This window comes from Gasterosteus aculeatus, chromosome 18 (genome assembly GCF_964276395.1).
Source record: "Gasterosteus aculeatus chromosome 18, fGasAcu3.hap1.1, whole genome shotgun sequence".
In the NCBI taxonomy this organism is placed as follows: domain Eukaryota; kingdom Metazoa; phylum Chordata; class Actinopteri; order Perciformes; family Gasterosteidae; genus Gasterosteus; species Gasterosteus aculeatus.
Genome location: NC_135706.1, coordinates 356,400 through 375,458, shown reverse-complemented (window position 1 = coordinate 375,458; position 19,059 = coordinate 356,400). Strand labels below are relative to the sequence as shown.

The window sequence follows — 19,059 nt, the reverse complement described above, 5'->3', positions numbered from 1 at the left end:
AGGGTAGGTTTCTTCAGGAGAGGGTTCTTGCCTCCTTCAGAGAGTTTTGTGTTAATGTTAATGAGGTGAGGTGAGGAAAGGAAAACGGTCAAGAACGATAGATTTTTAGATTATGGGATGAAATTGGGTCAAGAGAGCAGGTGGTCGGATCAACACACTGAAAAAACCTGCCGCTGAACACCGGCATCGGCTCAGAACACCACAGCTATTATATTGTTCTTTGGCGCTCTCCTATAATAGCAGGTTTAATGCAGGTGGAAATAATGGCAATTATCTCCCGCGCCAAAGGGGGAGACGCTGGTATTTTCATGTCAAGGTCACTGTAGGGAAAAGTGCATGGAAGTAGCTGAGGGCAGGATATGACGCTCCTGCTATTTCCTCGTCTCCTGGTTGTTCTACCTGACTGAACTGTATCTGTGAAGACGGTTGCATTACAAAAATAGCAGAACATAGTGTGAAGTGTTCAATGACAGAGAAAAGGAAATGATCTGTGTCCTTCTATTCACTTTGATGCCAAAAGTGTGCAGTCATGTACTTTTTTGGGGTGTTTTGCATTTCATTACGTTTAAAAAGGTCACTTGAAAACTGCCCCACGACGGAGTAGTGGTCTGAATGTGGCTTATTTGGTGCATGCTTTTGTGGTACATATGCAGTCTTGCATGTGTGCTTAATGTAGACAAATGAATCTTCTCATAGACTTCTGTACAATCAGAACTTTTAACTAGACAACTTGCCAGTAAAGCGTTTGTCAAGTTGCTATCAAGGTTTAATATGAGCAAATTGCAGCCGCCAGGTATTCAAATTTGTTGGAAGAAGCGTCACACACAATGTGAGTTGTCAAACACCCTGTATCACCTTCCTTACATCATTTACGGACTTCAATTTTAATGAACTTGTATTGTCACCATCCATCATCGGTTGCTTCCTACATCCTCCTGCGCTACCATCTCACTTCCTCAAGGCTTTTAATATCGATTTTTTTTTTTGTAAACATCAACTACAAAAGATTACAGAAAGCATTTCCTAGAACCGGATTAATATAATCCCATTGCATGTAATCCGCTGCTTCACAAACCTTCCCTAACCAGCCTCCGTGTGTCAAGCAATATGAGATTATAATAATAATCTCGGTGTTGAATTTGGTGATAAAGCACTTGTTCTTTGCTGGTGGAGAGAACAACAGTGATGCACAAATGTCTTTCTGCTCAATGAAAAGATCAGAACATCATTTTTTATTATTTTTATGCTTTAACTGCAAATGTAAATGTCCAATGCTTTGAAGTTGAAATTGCATACATGGCTTTTTTTATACTAAAAATATGTGGTAATTTTCTAGGGGGTTTTAAACTGAAAACACCACAATGTTTTTCTCGTAGTTGAGAGAATACACAACCCAACGACGACATGTATGGGCTGGAAAGAACTCCGTTCCTAGAGTGTTCCTTAGGTTCTCTGGCTTTATTCATGGCAGGACAACTTGTCGGCTTGGAGGCTGGACAGGCTTTTCTTTCGGAGCTCCGGTGGGCTCACGCACATCAGGGCGTCCCGGGGCGACAGGGTGGCCTTGGTCTGCCCCATCCATCGCACCAAGGAGGCAATGTTACAGTCACACTGCCACATGTTGTCATGGAGGTGCAGCTTCTTTAGGTCTGACAGGGGTCGGAAAAGGAAAATCACCAAATGGAATCGTCAGTAAACAACGTAGGCATTGCTAACTCTACTATTAAGAGTGACCACTTGGTCGCAGTGAAAGTGGGTCTGTAAACGGCAGGCTGGTGGTAGTTGTACCAGGCATATGGGCGAACACGTTTCCATCCACTGTCTTCAGGCGGTTTCCACTGAGAGCCAGTTGAGAAAGCTTCGCCATCTTTCGGAACACATCAGGGGGCAGGTGCTCCAGCTCGTTGTTCCTCAGGTAGAGTTCCTGATTCCATATTCAGCACATTTTCTGTTTAACATTTGGTCTACAAAATGCACCATAACACACGTGTGTCAAAGTGAACCTGGATATACAAATGTTTAATTGGAAGGTCACACAATTGTTCTTATTTAGCTAAAAATACATTCTTCAATTGACAGGAACTTTTGCACAATAACAGAAAACCAAATGGACCAGATGTGATAATGCACGTTACCTGCAAGTTTTCCATGCCTTCCAGAGTTGAGGAGCCCAGCATGGACAGAAGGTTGTTATCTAAAACCAGCATCTCCAGAGATCGCAGTGGTCTGAATGCTCCGGCCGGAACGTTCTTCAAACTGGATTTTGAAAGTCAGAATTCCTTAATGAACATGATTATACTACACAACTAAAAATGTATTTTGGACAATATGAAAACATTCCTATCTCGACAATTCTGCTCTGCTGTTAAGTTGTACACAGCAAAGATAACAATCTGTGAAATATGTCCTTAATGCTAAAGTAGTTCAGTAGTGACTCAATGTCGATGAATTTAGATACCACATACCAGGTATATGCATAGTTCACATACACATATACACAGCACATAGAATAATCCATTAAAGGACAATTTTGATGACCTGTTATTGTCTAAGTTGAGGAACATAAGCTGTCTGAGTCCAATGAAGGCCTTCGGAGAGATCTTCTGGATGCGATTCAGGGAAAGGTCCAGAACTTTAAGGGCGATCAGAGGTTTAAAGGCATTAGATGGGAGCGTTGTCAGTGCGTTAAGCGGAAGGTCCAAGTCTGACAAGTTCCTCATTCCAGCAAACATCTGAGGTTTGAGGCTGCCAATCTGGTTATGTCCCAGCATTAGGAAGCGAAGGTTTAGGAGGTCCTGAAGACATTGAAGGGAAGCACAACGTTCATTTTTTGTGGGGACCACTGTGCATGTATACAATTCCTCTCCAAAAGGTCTGTACCTGGAAGCCCTTCAGTGGAAGGCTGGTGATGTGGTTGCCGTATAGATTAAGGAGCATCAGTTGCTTTCCACCAGAGAAGGCCTGGTGGTGGATGGACTTGATGGCATTTCGTTCCAGGTTGATGCTCTCAACCTTTGGAGTTGATCTGAGAGCATTGGCCTTCAGGTCTATGATACCATTTTCACCTTTAATAAAGCAAAGCAGCCATTTCCCACAATGCTCAGGTGTACAAGAAGTCCATGTCAGATACATTACTGAGTGTGGAGCACAACAATTGTTGGGTTTGATTGGATCAACCATGATGTATTCACCTAGTTTGAGAATCCAAGCATCAGGGGGCAGTCTGGAGGGAAAAGCACGTAGCCCTTTCTTATGACAATTGACCTCTGACTTTTCTGGAGCAGATTTCTTGGAGCATTTACAGACATCGGGACATCCCTCCGCAGCCTGTATCGTCCACAGCACAAGAATCATCAACCACGCCTGGTAATGCATCACCCCTGGAGCGGTGAAGACGTAGAGAGAATGAGACAGACAAACATTATTATGTAACCAGTTGATAAAAGCGAGCCAGACCCACTACGTAGTGTGTTACACTGAACCATTATAGAAGAAAATACTTGGCATGCGATTAAATGAACCATCGAACTTTTAAATCTTTGGCTTGGATTGCTTCTCTGCTCTTATGAACTGGAGGAATGGAGAAAGGTAGCAAACTCTGCTAGTGAACATATATTATTGATTAATCGACTTGTTGACAGCATAAACAACATGTTTGTGCTGCTACCTGTTCCCATTCATAAATAAATGTGCTAAAATAATAAATCAATCAATAAAATGGTAAACGTACCCTACTTTTATATTTTCTGACTACTCAAAGAGCTTTAACACTTCATGTCATCATTCACACCCATTCCAGGAACGTGCACAGATAGACACCTACTGGTGCTCAAGCACCTGCCCTTTTGCCCTGGATGTTTCTTCATTCATCAATATTTAAGAATAAAAACGACTCCTCTCTGCCATCAATTCCCCCCAAATGTGGTTTGATATCTGACTGGCATTTATTTCAGTTATTGTGAGAATTTCGCCCCGACATGCTCCGTGGAGCTGACAAGTCCCGCCCCTCGTCCTCCTCGTGCAGTGCTAAATTAACCACAACATTAGTGCTGCTGAAAACATTACGTCACAACTGGTCCGATATTTCCTAAAAAATAAACAAACACAAAACTCACAGAATCCATGATTTAAAGTTTTGCTGACGTTTGTCATGTTTAATGTGAGAGGGAGATACAGACAAACACACAAATTAGACAAGTTCACTAGTTTTGATTTGAATTTGATTAAATTGTTGCAATGAAAGGTCTTAAGTTGAGTGACAGTCTGGTGAGATATATTATTAGTGTAATGCTGCTTATGCTTCAACTCCGTCACTTCCAAACTGTCAGAAAACAGTACAAAAAATGTGTGTGTGTGTGTTGTCGGCTTTTGATTATTATACACAACATTGATTTATCTTGTTTACAAAATTTTCAGCATAATGCCAAGAAAAGAGACTCGAAAAGCAGAAGGACCGGGAAAATATCCTGCTGTGTTTTCTATTTGTTTACTTTATTATTAATTTCATGAATCATTTTGTTGTGGTTTGAGCACCTGCCCCCCAAAATGTCTGTGCACGTTCCCATTCACACCCATTCATTCACTGATGACAGGAGAACCACACAGTGGCACCTGCCCATCAGTCACTAACACCCACACTCTGTAGTCGCAGCTACAGGAGCCATTTGGGTTAAGTGTCTTGCCCAAGGACACATGGACATGCGGGTCAGCCAGGCCTGGGATCGAACTGCCAACCCCCTGATTGGAGACCGGCCGTGCTCCCCCTCACCCACAGTCGCCCCCACAATCTGCTGCAGCAGTCCAGATGTTGAGTTTGGACAACAAGGGCCGTAGTTTGATGGTCTGTTAGAGCAGCGCTGCGGTCCAGAGGTTAAGGGGCAGCTGGAAGATTCAAGGGGTTAAAATAGAACGTGCTGTTTTGGTTCCGTAGATGGATGGCCGGTGCTTGTGGAATGTACACATTCAGGTATATTCATTGTCCCGATCAATATGCTCAACAACACTGCCACATTCAACCCAGTCTCACAGCAAAAACAGGTAATAGCTACGTTGTGACAATACAAGGTTTCGTTTGCAACGAGGTCACGTGACTATCAACTTTCCCTCAGCTAGAAAGCAGAAAATGGCGAACTGTTGGTCCATTATCTGTGAAAAACACTATTTTAAGAAAGCGTCAGCATTTGTATGTATTTCGATGGCATTTCTAGCGAGAAGTATGCGTTATATTTTCATCATCTTCTATCAGAGAATGTAGAAGACCTTCCGTTTATTAGTTTCTAGTGACGAGTTGCAAGGCGATGTAAATGACAGGGCCAAAATAAAACGTAGCATTGTCACGATTTTGGGGCGAAAGCGTGAGAACACCACGTTCCACAACGTAGCTACCACACGTTTTGCAGTGGGACTGGGTTGCCACATTGTATTTTCTGTGTAAGATGAAGTTGCTGCTAGGTTTCCTTAATCAGCCTTTATATTTGTATACAGAGCTGAGTTTGTGCCATATTTGTCTCATCATTTTAATGAAACCATAAACAGAGTTAAATTATATTTTAAACAATACCTATTGCTTTTTGTGAAATTAGATTAATTTCCATCCGTGGAAGCCAATTTTTGGTTGCCTTTTATTTAAATATATTTTGTATATAACTTCATTTCAAAAGGAGAAGAGACTGTTCCTCTTCCTCATCGGAAAGCAGTTCAGCTTTCTGTGGAAAAGACAAATATGGCTGTTTAATTCTTCTATAATCCAATATAGATCACACACATGAACATGAATATTTCTTGTGATATAACCCTTGGAGCCACAATGTGACCAGTTATCCATCCGCAATAACCATCATGCATTCAGAACGTTATGGTCTCCATAAAGGATTGGAATTTAAGAGTTCAATAAACTAGAGATATGTATGTATAACAGTATTCTAAAAGGTAGTTTGCCAAAATACTTTGGCTACAAAGAGCAATTTGAATATTTATCTTAATCCCAGTTAATCCCATTTTAAAGCCCACCGGGTTAAAAGATGATCCTTTCAAACATCGAGAGGACGGAGGTAAGCAGAGTAACGAAAAGCAACAGGAACTCAACGTGCTGCCATTTGATAGCAAAGCACAGAGCAGCTCTTCACCAGTGGAACAAACAAAACCTGATTATCGTGTCAACCAACTGAACTGCCTCACATCGCACAAACTTAAAGTCATCAAAAACAGGCTAATTTCAAAGCTGCTTCCACTTACCTTAACTACAACTCTTGGTTCTCTACACGGCCGTGTGTGTTCCTGTGTTCTGAGACGTGCTGCGTGTGAGGGAGTCTTTATAAAAGCAGCAGCGTGGGAACACAGAAGACCGTAAAAGCAGTGTGTGAAAGTCCTGCAATGTCACACAGCCCAGAGAAATGTGGCATCCACAGATTATGGCATCGATCCATGTTCGTGTGTGTGCGTCTGATTCCTCAGATCCAACTGCGGACCTTTTCACGTCACCTCATCTCTGCTCGTCATATTTTGTCTCTTGGGCAGAGGCCTTTTGCGTGGTTGTAGATGTGGAGTCTATATCAGGTTGTGTGTCTGTGGGGGGGGGTGAATGTGTGCATTGCTTCCAAACCAACAGCATCCATTAGGATGGAAATACAAACTATGTCATTCTTGCTTTTACACAAAGGCAGGCCACCATTATAAATTCTTTTTATTGACATATAATAAAAAAGACAGAGTTTCCTTAGTGTATAGCAAAGGGGAAACTATAAAATTTAAGCGTGTGGCCTCGACTGCCCGCAGGTGACTGTGCATGAGTCGGCCAAGCAGGCTAGTGAAGGATAGCCATCAAGGCTAGCTAGCAAACTAAAGAATGACTGATTGTCTCTGGCTGTTTTAGCCACTTGTCAGCGCTTAGGTCCTGTTAATACAAGTGCAATGCTAGCTAGCGCGCCCCGCCATAGCCCCGCCCCGCCGCCGGCGGTAAGGGCCGCGCCTTGCCCCCCTGACCCCCCGCCGCTGCCAGAATTTCAGAAAATGTGTTAGTCGTAGTAGTATGTGTAGAGTAGTTGTAGTATTAATAGCAGCATAATTACTAGTACTTTTTGTTATAGTTGTGTGACCCCGTGATATTCTACGCAACTGGAGCCAGAGACCACAATTGTCACGACTGGAAACAATGGCCCTGAACCCAAACGCACAACTCCGGAGACAATGTTTAAATCAGGGTTTATTAACAAAAAGGCTCTCTAGGTAGAGGAAAATGGCCCTATGCTAAATCTAAGAACAAAAGGATCTAGAAAATAAACACTAGGCTGGAAAACAAAAGCGAAGTCGAGTCTGGACAAGGTACAAAACCGAGGTAAAGCTTGGCGGCGGACACTGGTACGCGCTGGTACTCTGACATGGGACAAGACGATCTGGCACAGGCGCAGACAACACACACACACAGGGCACAGGTGGAAACTAGTCATGTGTCGTCCGTGAACGAATCGGACTCGAGAGTAACGAGTCCTCTCCAAAAAAAAAGATTTGTTCATTTTACACGGTCGGTAATATCTCCCCCCCCCCGTCAACAAATGACTCAAAGAAAGATTTGTTCGTTCACCTTACCACCATCGCCGAGCGCTTCATGAGATTAAAGAGCGAGAGACGGCGCCCTTTTCTCTACAGTAGCTCAACCATCTTAACGGGGAAAATAAGTTATTCCACAAGCAGCCGAAGATTTAAGGCGTGGATGGCGAGGGGGGCGGCGGGAGCGGACGCACCTCGCAGCATCGATCGGACCCTGAACGCACCGTCTCCACCTCACTGTCAGAAAGAACCACAGCGAGCGCGTAGAAAACTCCTTCCAGCGCGAGCAGAGATCCTCCTCGCGAGCAACGAAGCTCACGTTTCGCGAGCGAGCAAATACCTCGCGAGACGGACCTTTGCTCGCGGATGTTTGATTTTGGTTAAATTCTAATTTAATCATTCTGTTTTGATCAGAGTTGTGATGAAAGGTTTGGGCCGCGGCGTTCTTGAGTTTGGGAACCGCTGCAATAGACCGAGGGACTAACTTGTGACATTCGGGAGGTCAGTGTAAAGGTGTTAACCATAAAGTAAATAGTCACATAGTAACATCTGAGTTACCACGGTAACAGCGCTCAGAGTGCAGACAGAGAAAGTCTAATGAAACATAATCAATGATTATGAAAAAAAGTAAAATAGATAGATGTTTTTTCTAAAATAGTTTAGACTTTTGCCAACATTTTAAGTTGTGTCTGTAGCTGAAAGTTTAAACAACTTGAAAATGAACTTCATTGGAAAACCATGTTAAAAAAGTAAAGCAGTAAAAGATTCTGCTGAGGCAGCATTCCAACAACAAGGAGTCTGGCTCTGCTTCGCAGGCCACACTCAATTATTGTAATCATTATTATTTACTTATTTGAATTAATATTATAAATAATAAAAAATGCATATCTTTTAATTAAATTGATTAATTCAAAAAGTACAAAAGAGTGCAGTGTTATAGATATTTGTAATCAGTCAACAGTTAGTTGTAATTAGTTACATTTTGTGAGGCTTGTTTATTCTGCCAAAAGGAGGATTCACATTTTCAGCCGTGCTTTGTTATAAAATGAAAAGTTCCACTCATCAGTATGTAGATTGCGGTACAAAATCACAGAGTAATCACGTTCTGTAGGAACAATGATAGAGATGATTGAAAAAGTTTAATCACTGGAGCCTCGTGGTCCTTGTCTGATTTTCAAAGCCGTAACGCAACCAAGGATCACAAATCTTATGCAAATATTGAGTAATGAAGCATTCGGAATTCTAAGCAGCTTTTCTCAAAAACACCCATGATGTGACTTTATGTGGGTTATGAATTCCTCGTTTCTGCAAACAACTCATCACTCATAGGGGGAATTAAACGTGTACCAACTAATCAACCCTTAACAACAGGCCGAATAGCTGTGGCTTTCCTAAAATATGACCTTTTTTATTTTGATATTTAAAGAGGCCACTACTAGGCCATGTGAGTTTGAGGCGGGCTACAGATCAGCATCTCCATCTTCAGCCTTAGTGGCAGATGATCCTTCCCTGTGTGACTCGTTGAATTTCACGGCGCTGCTGTTGACCGTGACGCACATCTGGCAGCAGTTTGATCTGCCACACAGTTTCAAATATCTGTTCTGTTTCATTAGGGGGTTGTCCTCCTCAGTCGTTTTGAATTTTTTATTTCCTCATTTCTTGTTGCATAGATTTGTGTGCTTTGTTTCATATGAAAAGTTACCTCTGCGGTAATGTCTGCAGGCACCAGTGTCCCTTTAGACAAGTTCGTTGCGCGCCGCAGTCGTACAGTCAGCCAGGCTGAGTGCCGGATCTGCTCCTTCCGGTCAAAAGCAGAACCATGCGCTCATTTAAAGTACTTTTCAATAGCGAGGCGAAGATCTTAGTTTCAGGTATTCCATCACGCCCAATGCTGTCAGCTCAGCTCAATAGGCTGCACATCATTGTCTTTAGCAGTTCTGACAGTTGTTTGACAGCCGCATATATCTATATGTGGCAGAGGCTGCATGTGGAAGTGGGTCAGGACAGTTATACCTTATGAGGGGGGAGAGCAGAGGGAGCTACCAAACATGTCACTCTCTGTTACACAGCAGAGAAAAGCAGACTGGGGTGGAGAGGAGGAGGCCGAGGCACATAGACGGCAACATCGGAGAGGAAACTGGCAGAAGACGTTGCAGGAGTTGAGTGTGAGCAGGCAAGAGATGGAGGCTCACACGATCAGATCGCTAGCAGGAACAGAGAGGGAACGAGACCGTATCAGAGTAAGAAACGAGTGCTGGAGGAACGCTGGGATTAATGGAGACGTGTGTCGGGGAGACGAGGAGGCAGTTAGACAGCTGTGCTGACTCGACAGAGGAAGATGGGAAATCCTTTTTAAACCTGGCCAGCACGCACACACAATCACGATCACACACAGAAGCAAACCATGTGGAAAAGTGTCATTAGCCAGCCGTCACAGAGAGACAGAGGGAAGGCGACAGAGAGGTGAGAGACGCAGTGTGTGTGCGTCTGTGTGTGTGCAAAGAGAGAAAAAAGGACACACAACACACAGATGGGAACTGTAATGCAATGAATGCATTGTATTTTCTTTTCTAAAGACCAACATCTACTAATTAAAAAATCTTTAGTGTCTCTGATGATATTCAATCATGTCTTCCTGTCAACAAATCCAATGAAAGGATCCAAAGCCTGACACGAGCCGCCCATACAGCCTATTTCTCTGTGCGGTAGAGCTGGCCTCTTACTCCTCACAGCCGACGAGGCAGAAGTGTCAGCTGAAGTGTCACTGACTTAAGCGTCGCAGTGAGTCAGGACTGTAGTTGCTTTTCCATTCAATTGTCAAGTGAAATCTTTAGGAACTTTTTTAAATGTTTGCAAATGCAAACGAGGTCCGGTTCAATCTTCTAGTCTGGAACTAACCGATTCTGCTAGAGCAGAGCTCCCCAACCACCTGGCCGCAGGCCGTTTGGTACCGGCTGTACCAGAGATAGATTTAATTTTTTGTTATTTTGACTTTTTTTTAATGTAAAAAATGTTTTATTTTGAAAATTCTCCACTAATTAGGTGCATTCGTCCCTCTTGTCATATTTCCCAAGTCTCACCTAGCATTCACAATCGTCCACTCCTCGAGTGCACGACCGTTCCCACCAGTAGACACTGAGACACAACCCCCCCTCGGCCGGTTAGCGGTCAGCGTGTTTACATTCAAGACAGGTCTGTGAAATATTGTCTAACATGAAAACGGTCGTTGAGGCAAAAAAGGAGGGGGGACCCTGTGATCACATGCCTCTGGCTTCTCAACTGGGGATCGGGCAGGAGGCCCTGGAGGAACCAATCCGCGCCACAGCATTAGACGGTCATCTCCTCTGCAGTATTACCCATCAATCTCCCCCTCTGGCTATGACGGTATCAGGTAATCACAATGAGACACTAACCTTCCATCTCATCCATTCACCACAGCAACCGGTCATTTTGGGCTATCCGTGGCTTAGACACAATCCACACATTGACTGGGCTTCGGGAACTGTATTACAGTGGAGTGCCCATTGCCATGCTGTGTGCCTGAGACCTGTCTCATCGCCGGCCCCAGTCTGCAGGCCGCCTCGGAAGTGACGGATATCTCTTGTGTTCCCAAGGAAAACCATGATCTTAAGTTTTTTTTTAGCAAAACCCGGGCCACATCGTTACCACCTCATCGTCCGTGTGACTGTGCTATTCACCTCCTTCCAGGAACAGCTCCTCCCCGAGGTAGACTCTTTTCACTGTTTGCTACAGAGACTAAAGCCATGGAGAAATACATCAATGACTCTCTGGCTGCGGGTTTCATTAGGCCCTCCTCATCGCCTGCGGGAGCTGGGTTTTTCTTTGTCAGTAAGAAAGACAAGACCCTGCGCCCCTGCATCGACTACAGGGGACTCAATAACATTACGATCAAGAACAGGTACCCTGTTCCCCTAATCTCATTTGAGCTGCTACAAGGTGCTACAATATTTTCCAAGCTCGATCTCTGTAATACTTATGATTTGGTAAGAATCCGAGAGGGAGATGAGTGGAAGACTGCCTTTAATACTCCTAGTGGACATTATGTCATGCCGTTCTCACGAATGTTCTCTGGGATCTGCTCAATGTCAGTGTTTTTGTGTACCTGGATGACATCCTTGTTTTTTCAAAATCTCTGCAGGAACAGGGGTCGTCGTGGCGCAGGGAGTAGGGCGGGTGTCCCTGAGCAAGACACCTAACCCCTGTGGGGTCACAAGTCACGCCTGGCTTGCCATCCCGGGATCCGACGCACTCTAGCAATGCTCAGACAATGCTTCTGGTGGCCTTCCATGGAGGAGGACGCAAAAGAGTTTGTCGGTGCTTGTCTGGTCTGCTCCCAGCATTTGAGCACAGGCCAACCTCCGTCCGGACTTCTTCACCCTGTGCCTATTCCTAAACGCCCTTGGTCCCACATCGCCTTGGATTTTGTAACTGGCCTGTCCCCCTCTGACGGTAACACAGTCATCCTTACGGTCATTGATCGATTTTCAAAGTCTGCTCTATTAATACCACTACCAAAGCTACCCACTGCCAAGAATACCACTAAAGTTTTGTTGCAAATGTTTTCCGGCTGCATGGTTTACCCATTGACATGGTCTCTGACCAGGGACCACAATTTAGTTATCGTTTTTGGTCAGAGTTTTGTAGATTGCTAGGAGCCATGGCCAGTCTCTCTTCCGGTTACGATCCCCAATCTAATGGGCAGGCTGAGCGGATGAACCAAGAGATGGAGACAATGTTACTATGTCTCATCTCGCAACCCCTCCTTCTGGTCAGAGCAGCTCCTGTGGTATGCCCACAACACTCTACCCAGTTCAGCTACCGGGCTCTCACCGTTCCAGCGTGCCAGAGGGCACTTAGTTTATTTTATACTAACCCATAGCCTTATTATACTAACCCATTGCATTAGCATTTTATTTTATTTTATTACTTGTGCACTGCTGTCTTGTTGTCTATTGTTACACTGTCTACTGTCACGCACCAACCGCCAAGACAAATTCCTTGTATGTTTGACATATTTTGGCAATAAATGTTTCCTGGTTCCTGATTCCTGAACCACCACTGTTCCCTGAGCAGGAACGGGAGGCCAGTGTCCCCTCAGTGCAGCCATTTGTCCAGAGGTGCCGACGCACTTGGAAACAGCCCCCCACCCGACCCCCACCAACCCCCCAGCTCATCAATGGGGGACCTGTCTACACGGTCCGTTGTCTACTCAGATCTCGGCGACGGGGTAGGGGACTGCAATATCTGGTAGACTGGGAGGGTTATGGTCCCGAGGAGCGGGAATGGGTTCCCGCTCGCAACATTCTCGACCCCCCCCTGATCACTGACTTCCACCAAGCTAACCCAGACCAGCCCTGTGGGACGTCAAGAGCCGTCCCTAGAGGGGGAGGTTCTGTCACGAATTCTCCATCTTACTAGTTTTTCTCCTTCCTGCCTGCTTTCTTGTCAATTAACTCTGTCATTCCAGATCCTGTCATCAACAAGAAATCATCTCATTCTCTTCACCTGGTCCTCATGCCCTTCCCATCTGCAGCCCATTCCCTCATGAGCCCCCTACTATTTAGGTCCCCACACTTCCACTTGTCCTCTGCCAGATTGTCTTGTGTATGCCAAGTTTTCCAGCGTTTACCTGATATCCCGTCCTGACTTAGCCTGCTGTTTCGCCCCCGAACTCTTCGCCTGCCCCTTTTTGGATTTGTTCACCTGTCGGATTGCCATCCTGGTTCTGAACCCTGCCTATCCTCGTTCACGGATTCCGTCTGAGAGTTGTGCTTTTGGCTTCCATTACCTGTAACCCTTACAGCACCCTAACAAAAGATTCTTAAGAACTGTTAAAATCACCTGCCAACCTTAACAGTCACGGAAAATCTTAAATCCTCAACCATTGGTGAAATCCATATATCCAAAAATAAAGACAAGAAAAAAGAGGAAGGGCAGAACTTGGTGGGTGACAGATGAAACCGAGGAAGACAATTAAAGTGAAGCAGAGAGATAGAGAGGGGAGGGAGAAGAGCAAATGGAGCTCATGATGACTGGGCAGATAAATGCCTTCATCTCCCCCACACAGCCATCTGAAGCTGTTTACATCCATCATGCCCACAGCAGATGGTCATTAATTTTGTATGGCAAGTGTCCAATCGGAGCGCTTGTTAACAATGGCCCGGCGCCATCGCAATCAAAGCCCAGAGTGATCAGATGGGGCTTTTTATGGAGCGGCGGTGTCCCCCCAAAGGCTCACCTGTCAATATACGGTGGCTATGAGAGGGATGTGTGCACCAAGTGCTTATTGATCAGATAAGACTTGGCAACAGTAAGTGAAATCCCCGCGGCTGAACGGGAGGCAGCTCCGTGACATCAGCGGGCGGCGAATGGTGAACGTTGCCAAGCAGCACCGGCACCAACAGGAATGTTCTCCCGCTGTCAAACCATAGCACAGAGGTTCCCAAATGGTTTCTGCTGAGCCCCCCTATGTTAATATAGGAACAATGAAGGCCACCTTTCCACAAGTTTTATTGTCATTTTTTTACTGAAAATAAGATACTTCATTTCTGCAAGCCAATAATTTACACATTTACCATCTGATTATGGTCACATGATTACGTTGACATGATCAGGGAGGTGTGTTTAGTTTGCTCCATACTGTCTGTCGCAAGTATTTTAAGACTCAACACAATTGTGGGCCGACCACAGTGCTAGTAAACGGACAGATATGCCTCGTTATATATTTGTATTTTATATTGTTTTACAGTTCCGGTGATGAAGGGAAATTAAATGTCATTTCAGACTGCAGATGTGATTAATATTTGCACTTTGGATTTGTCAATTCACCATATGAAATAAATCATTTGATATTTTATGGAGACAGATTTATTGATTTGCAGGCCTTTCAGGAAGTCTGAAAAGGGTTTAACTACACAAGTCCAATGTTGGTTTTGTCACTGCACAAAACAAATAAACTCAACTTCTAGTTGTAGATAGTAAAAGATCTAGTAAAAGATTAAAAAAAAACACCAGCATTGCACTCGTCATATAGGCAACAGTACTTTATCTCACACTACAGCTGCGACTGAAAGCCTTCAAGCTTTCAGAGCCTGCTGCTAAACGAGCCGCTGTGATGAGACACGTTGAGCCCCAACAGGCCTTCGGGGGGGGTTCTTTGAGACAGATGTTGACTGCAATGATGCGTAGTAGGCCCACACATCTATTACGCATTCACTGGCTGAAACGGTGCCGACAAATCACCACGTCTCTATTTAAAAGGGAGACTTGGATCCGGTCTACTGGCCAAGCCCACATTAGACCCCCGTGCTCTGTCTCCTCCTAGTGGGACACTCAGCCTGCAGGAGCAAGGCGGTACCCTAGTGAACACACCATTGTCACCATGGTGATGGAAAGCACTGTGTTGTGCACGGATCTCTAGCATCACCTCCTGACGGAGAGGGTGCCGTTCTTCACATTAGGTATAGTGCTTGCTGTAAGATGGTCTTCTGGAGATGTGTGGAGCCTTTCACCTTTGACGGCATCACGGTGAATGAATCTATTCTTGTTACGAGGAGGGCACTGATTTGATACTGATATCAGGCCGTTGACTCTGGATGCTGGATTAAGTATCACTGGCAATTTATTACCTTTCCAGGCACATGTTCTTTTACAGGTTTATGAAAGCAGTATGCAAGTGAAGCCTGGTGTGGCCTTTCTAGATAATATTGCACTAGTAATAACAAGACCCAACTGATGACAATTGGCTAAGAAAGCCAGAAAAAATCGAGGAGGAGACAATACGGCCGACAGCGGGGGGTAAGGCGCGGACGTTACCACAGGGGGCGGGCGACATACGGCTGACGGCAAAGGGTTTCATTTATTCAGGACGGAGGCGGGTGATCCGACAGCGAGGAAGAGTTCACTTTTAAATGAAACGTTAAGTAATAGATTTCACTTGAATATCTACCGATAGAAATGTTATAATATAATATAGAACATCACATCTTAGTTTATGAAATCGCTAAAGTTGTGTGACGTTGGTAACCGATGTCGTGTTTTTACATTCACATAAGACTCACATACGTTCACAGCTCAAGATCAGCGCTGCGTTTGCAAAAGCAGGAGCAGTTCTGTCGGTCCGCAGGCCGGAAGAACATCTCGCTAACATCAGGAAGAACATTATGTTTTATATTTCTTATTAGATATAAAAGAAAATATTTCTGTTGGCCCTAAACTGGTGTTGAGGAGGAGCAGGTCCTCTCGCCACAACACAAGATCCAATCACATGCAATGTGTGGTCTTCTAACATATGTGAACATAACGGACAAAGCGTGAGTGTTGTGTGTCTCTAAACTTATCAGACCTGCGTCTGCCTGCTTGGACTCCTCAAGACACTCACTCCCTAAAATGAGCACTAAGAAAGAGCTTTTGATTATCACATTTAGTTGTGTTTTATGAAGCATCAAGCTGAAGGAGAACGGGGTGTGTGTGTATTGACATTAAGTAGTATCAGTTTTATAGTTTGTAATTGGCCGCTGGGGGGCGCTGTAAGCTCGTTTCCAGTCCGCCGGAAATGAAACCACCGTGGCCTCTGACGTCATCTCTGCGCGACGTGCGAGTCTCACGATTCCAACATGGCTGAAGACGAGTATGTTTTTACTGTATCATATCTGAGTCCATCCGTCTTATTTCTAAATGTAGTCGTTGTGTTTAAAGTCTCAGTAAGAAGTCTATCTCTTACCAATGATATCGGGACTAATATTTGTCTCGCCGATTTCTAGAAATGTTGGTTTCTAGGCGGTCTGGTTTCACACGGGTCCGAGTGCGCATTACGGAGCCATAGTCACAGCTTTACTGGTGTACGGTGCTATATTTGGCGCTAGATGTGTGCTATGGCAATTTTAGTTAACGTTGTGTCTTCTGTTGCCTCTTTTGGTGCGATATTCACGCGGGAGCGTTGTCCGATCTCAAGTTTAAAGCTGCTGCTTCCTTCCATGACTTCCTTTTAATAAGATCACTGCTGACGTTAGTTCACCATCTGCTTCTCTGCGTCCTTGTTATCAGACCCAAGAGGGTGATCAAGCTGGTACCCGAGTACCTCCTGAAGAAGAGGAAAGCGTACCAGGCCATCAAAGCCACGCAAGCCAAGCTCGCGCTGCTTGATAAGAGAAAGGTGAGTGATCGCGAAGGGTCAAGAGGTCAAATGTACCTGGACTCTGCAGTCGGTCTAACGGCACGTGTGCATGTGTGTGCTTGCAGACATGTAAAGGCAAACCGCTGAAGTTCAAGCGTTTGGAGGATTTCTTGAAACAAAGCCACAGGAGCCACCGCGATGACACGCGCATCGAGAGATTACGTCACAGGCCGCCGGCCCCTCTGCCGCCGGCCAAGAGCAAGCTGGCCTTTGCTGTCCGCATCAGAGAGTGAGTGTGTGACCGTGCAGAAGACTCCATCTCTCTCCATAGGTTAGACTGCCAGGGAGGTCCGCAAAGGCTGCAACTAGTGCTCGATGCGTATCCGTGATTAGTAGCGTGTAAAGAGCAGCGGGTCACATCAGCTTCATTGCGTTGCTGCTTCAGTGCAAACAGCGGCTTGTTTCTACATGTGGCTTTTCATTTTCTAAATGGCAATAAGAGCTAATAATCAAGAGGACGGCAGGTTAAAGCCAATTAACCCAATTCAGCCCAAGGTAACTAACCAATCTGAACAACATCTTCTCAGAACATGTACATGTTCTAGAGATCTGTTCAAGCACCTTGATACTGGTCTTTGGATTCTGATCAGAATTGTCCATGAACCTAAACAAATAATAAAGATCTCCCCTGAGAACCATCTCTCATCTAGAACCCGTCCTGGTCCCAAGTGGAGGTGACGTTGATAACGTCATGCGCCGGGTGCCCATGTTAACGTGTTCTTAATGAAGTCACTTTTCCCAGTTCGCTCAACACGGCTCATCTACCTTTTTAGGATTAAAGGCGTCAGCCCCAAAGTGATGAAGGTGATCCAGATGCTGAGACTTAGGAAGATATTCAGTGGGGCCTTTGTCCGAATAAACAAGACGTCCATGGCCATGATGAAGATAGTGGAGCCCTACGTGGCCTGGGGGTGAGTAGCTTCATCCATCCATACCATCTGGGGTCATGTAGCATGAATTAAATCTCTAATGTTTCCCTCAGATTTCCCAACCTGAAGTCCGTCCGCGAGCTCATTCTGAAGAGGGGACAGACCAGGGTGGGCAGGAGGAGCGTCCCCCTCACGGACAACACCTTCATCGAGCAGCACATGGGTGAGTCTCGTCCGGCAGCAGCTTCGATCCAGGTTAAATGAACCACTCAGCAAACACCCGCCACTGTCGTTTTACCAAAACGTGCAACAGTAATGTTTTCAACCGCAGTCCTAAATGTCTGCAAAAAGATGTCGATGCAGAAATCCTATTCCTGTAAGTTCTTTTAAAAGACTGGGATTCCTCCCGTCCTCAATTCAGCGTAAAATGAATGGTGGGATGTTTGTTGACGCAGCCGCAGGAATGAAAGCATTTGTTGGTCGATGAGTCACGTGCTGCTTTGCAGAACCTCGGTGAGACAAACGTATCCACCTATTTACTTGTAAGGGTTTGCATGAATAAGACACATGGTGTTTTCTCAGTGTCTGTTGTCTTTTAACAGTCTCACCACCTTCCCTCCCTTCCCAGGTAAACACGGCATCATCTGCCTGGAGGACCTCATACACGAGATCTACTCCGTCGGCAGGGGCTTCAGGGCCGCCAGCAACTTCCTGTTGCCCTTCAAGCTGTCAGTGGCTCGCCACGCCGCCAAGGACAAAGCCGGGCTCATGAAGGACGTGGGGAACCCTGGATTCCGCAGCACGGACATTAACTCCATCATCCGGCTGCTGAACTGAGGGGGGGGCAAGCGAGGACGGACACTGAGGAGGCTTTTCCTCTGGTGGCAACGACCAAATATGAGCTTTTTGGTGAGGCCTTTGAGAGAGAGAATCCCGGCTTCACGTCTAATATTCATACATCTTTACACACATTGTTGTGGTTACAAGCTGGGAGCAGAAGGACCTGAAAAGCTAAATGTTGTTGCCGTGACTACAGCGTGAGGGAAGCTGTTTGATAGTTTGAATCCTTTGTAAAGTGACCATTTGTACAGAGGCTGTCTTTCTCACCAAATACTGATGGTGAGCAGGTGAAATGTATAAATGTACATGTTTCTTTTTACTTGTGCCTGTGTGATTCCTCAGTTTGTCAGAGGAGCGGATCAATGGGACAGTGAAAGAATTTAAGCCCCCCGCTAATTCATCCACTACTTTAGTAGTATTCAGTTCAACAGAGATTTATGATCTATTGTTCACGTTTTTACAATAAAAAACAAAGAAAGTACAATTACAGCAACCATTTTCTTTTAATGCAAAATGTCAAAGCACTGTGACTGGTTTCTGTGGTGGAAGTTAGTGGATAAAAGTATTTATTACTAGAATACAGAAGTGAACAGTTCAAAACACAGAGAT

The 19,059-nt window shown here is 45.0% G+C and overlaps 2 protein-coding genes across 4 annotated transcripts; one reads left to right on the top strand and one right to left on the bottom strand.

Annotated features, from left to right (window-relative positions):
* Nucleotides 1-1,212: 1,212 nt before the first annotated feature.
* Nucleotides 1,213-7,764, bottom strand: LOC120808519 (uncharacterized). Of its 3 annotated transcripts, none has more exons than XM_078094056.1 (7): nt 7,740-7,764; nt 3,192-3,380; nt 2,881-3,065; nt 2,539-2,795; nt 2,136-2,256; nt 1,789-1,924; nt 1,213-1,649 (listed from the first exon to the last, which is right to left on the bottom strand). In XM_078094056.1, the coding sequence occupies exons 1-7, from the start codon at nt 7,747-7,749 to the stop codon at nt 1,459-1,461; spliced, it is 1,089 nt and encodes a 362-aa protein (XP_077950182.1). In that variant the 5' UTR covers nt 7,750-7,764; the 3' UTR covers nt 1,213-1,458. The 3 variants fall into 3 exon arrangements, with proteins under 3 accessions (XP_077950182.1, XP_040017422.2, XP_077950181.1); XM_040161488.2 differs by lacking the exon at nt 7,740-7,764 and adding an exon at nt 6,235-6,320; XM_078094055.1 differs by lacking the exon at nt 7,740-7,764 and adding an exon at nt 4,637-4,752.
* An 8,255-nt stretch (nt 7,765-16,019) lies between these two features.
* rpl7l1 (ribosomal protein L7-like 1) lies at nt 16,020-18,934 on the top strand. The gene is made up of 6 exons (XM_040160072.2): nt 16,020-16,195; nt 16,612-16,720; nt 16,807-16,970; nt 17,515-17,652; nt 17,724-17,833; nt 18,239-18,934. Exons 1-6 carry the CDS (start codon nt 16,182-16,184, stop codon nt 18,445-18,447), a joined length of 744 nt encoding a protein of 247 aa, XP_040016006.1. The 5' UTR covers nt 16,020-16,181; the 3' UTR covers nt 18,448-18,934.
* The last annotated feature ends 125 nt before the right edge of the window (nt 18,935-19,059 follow it).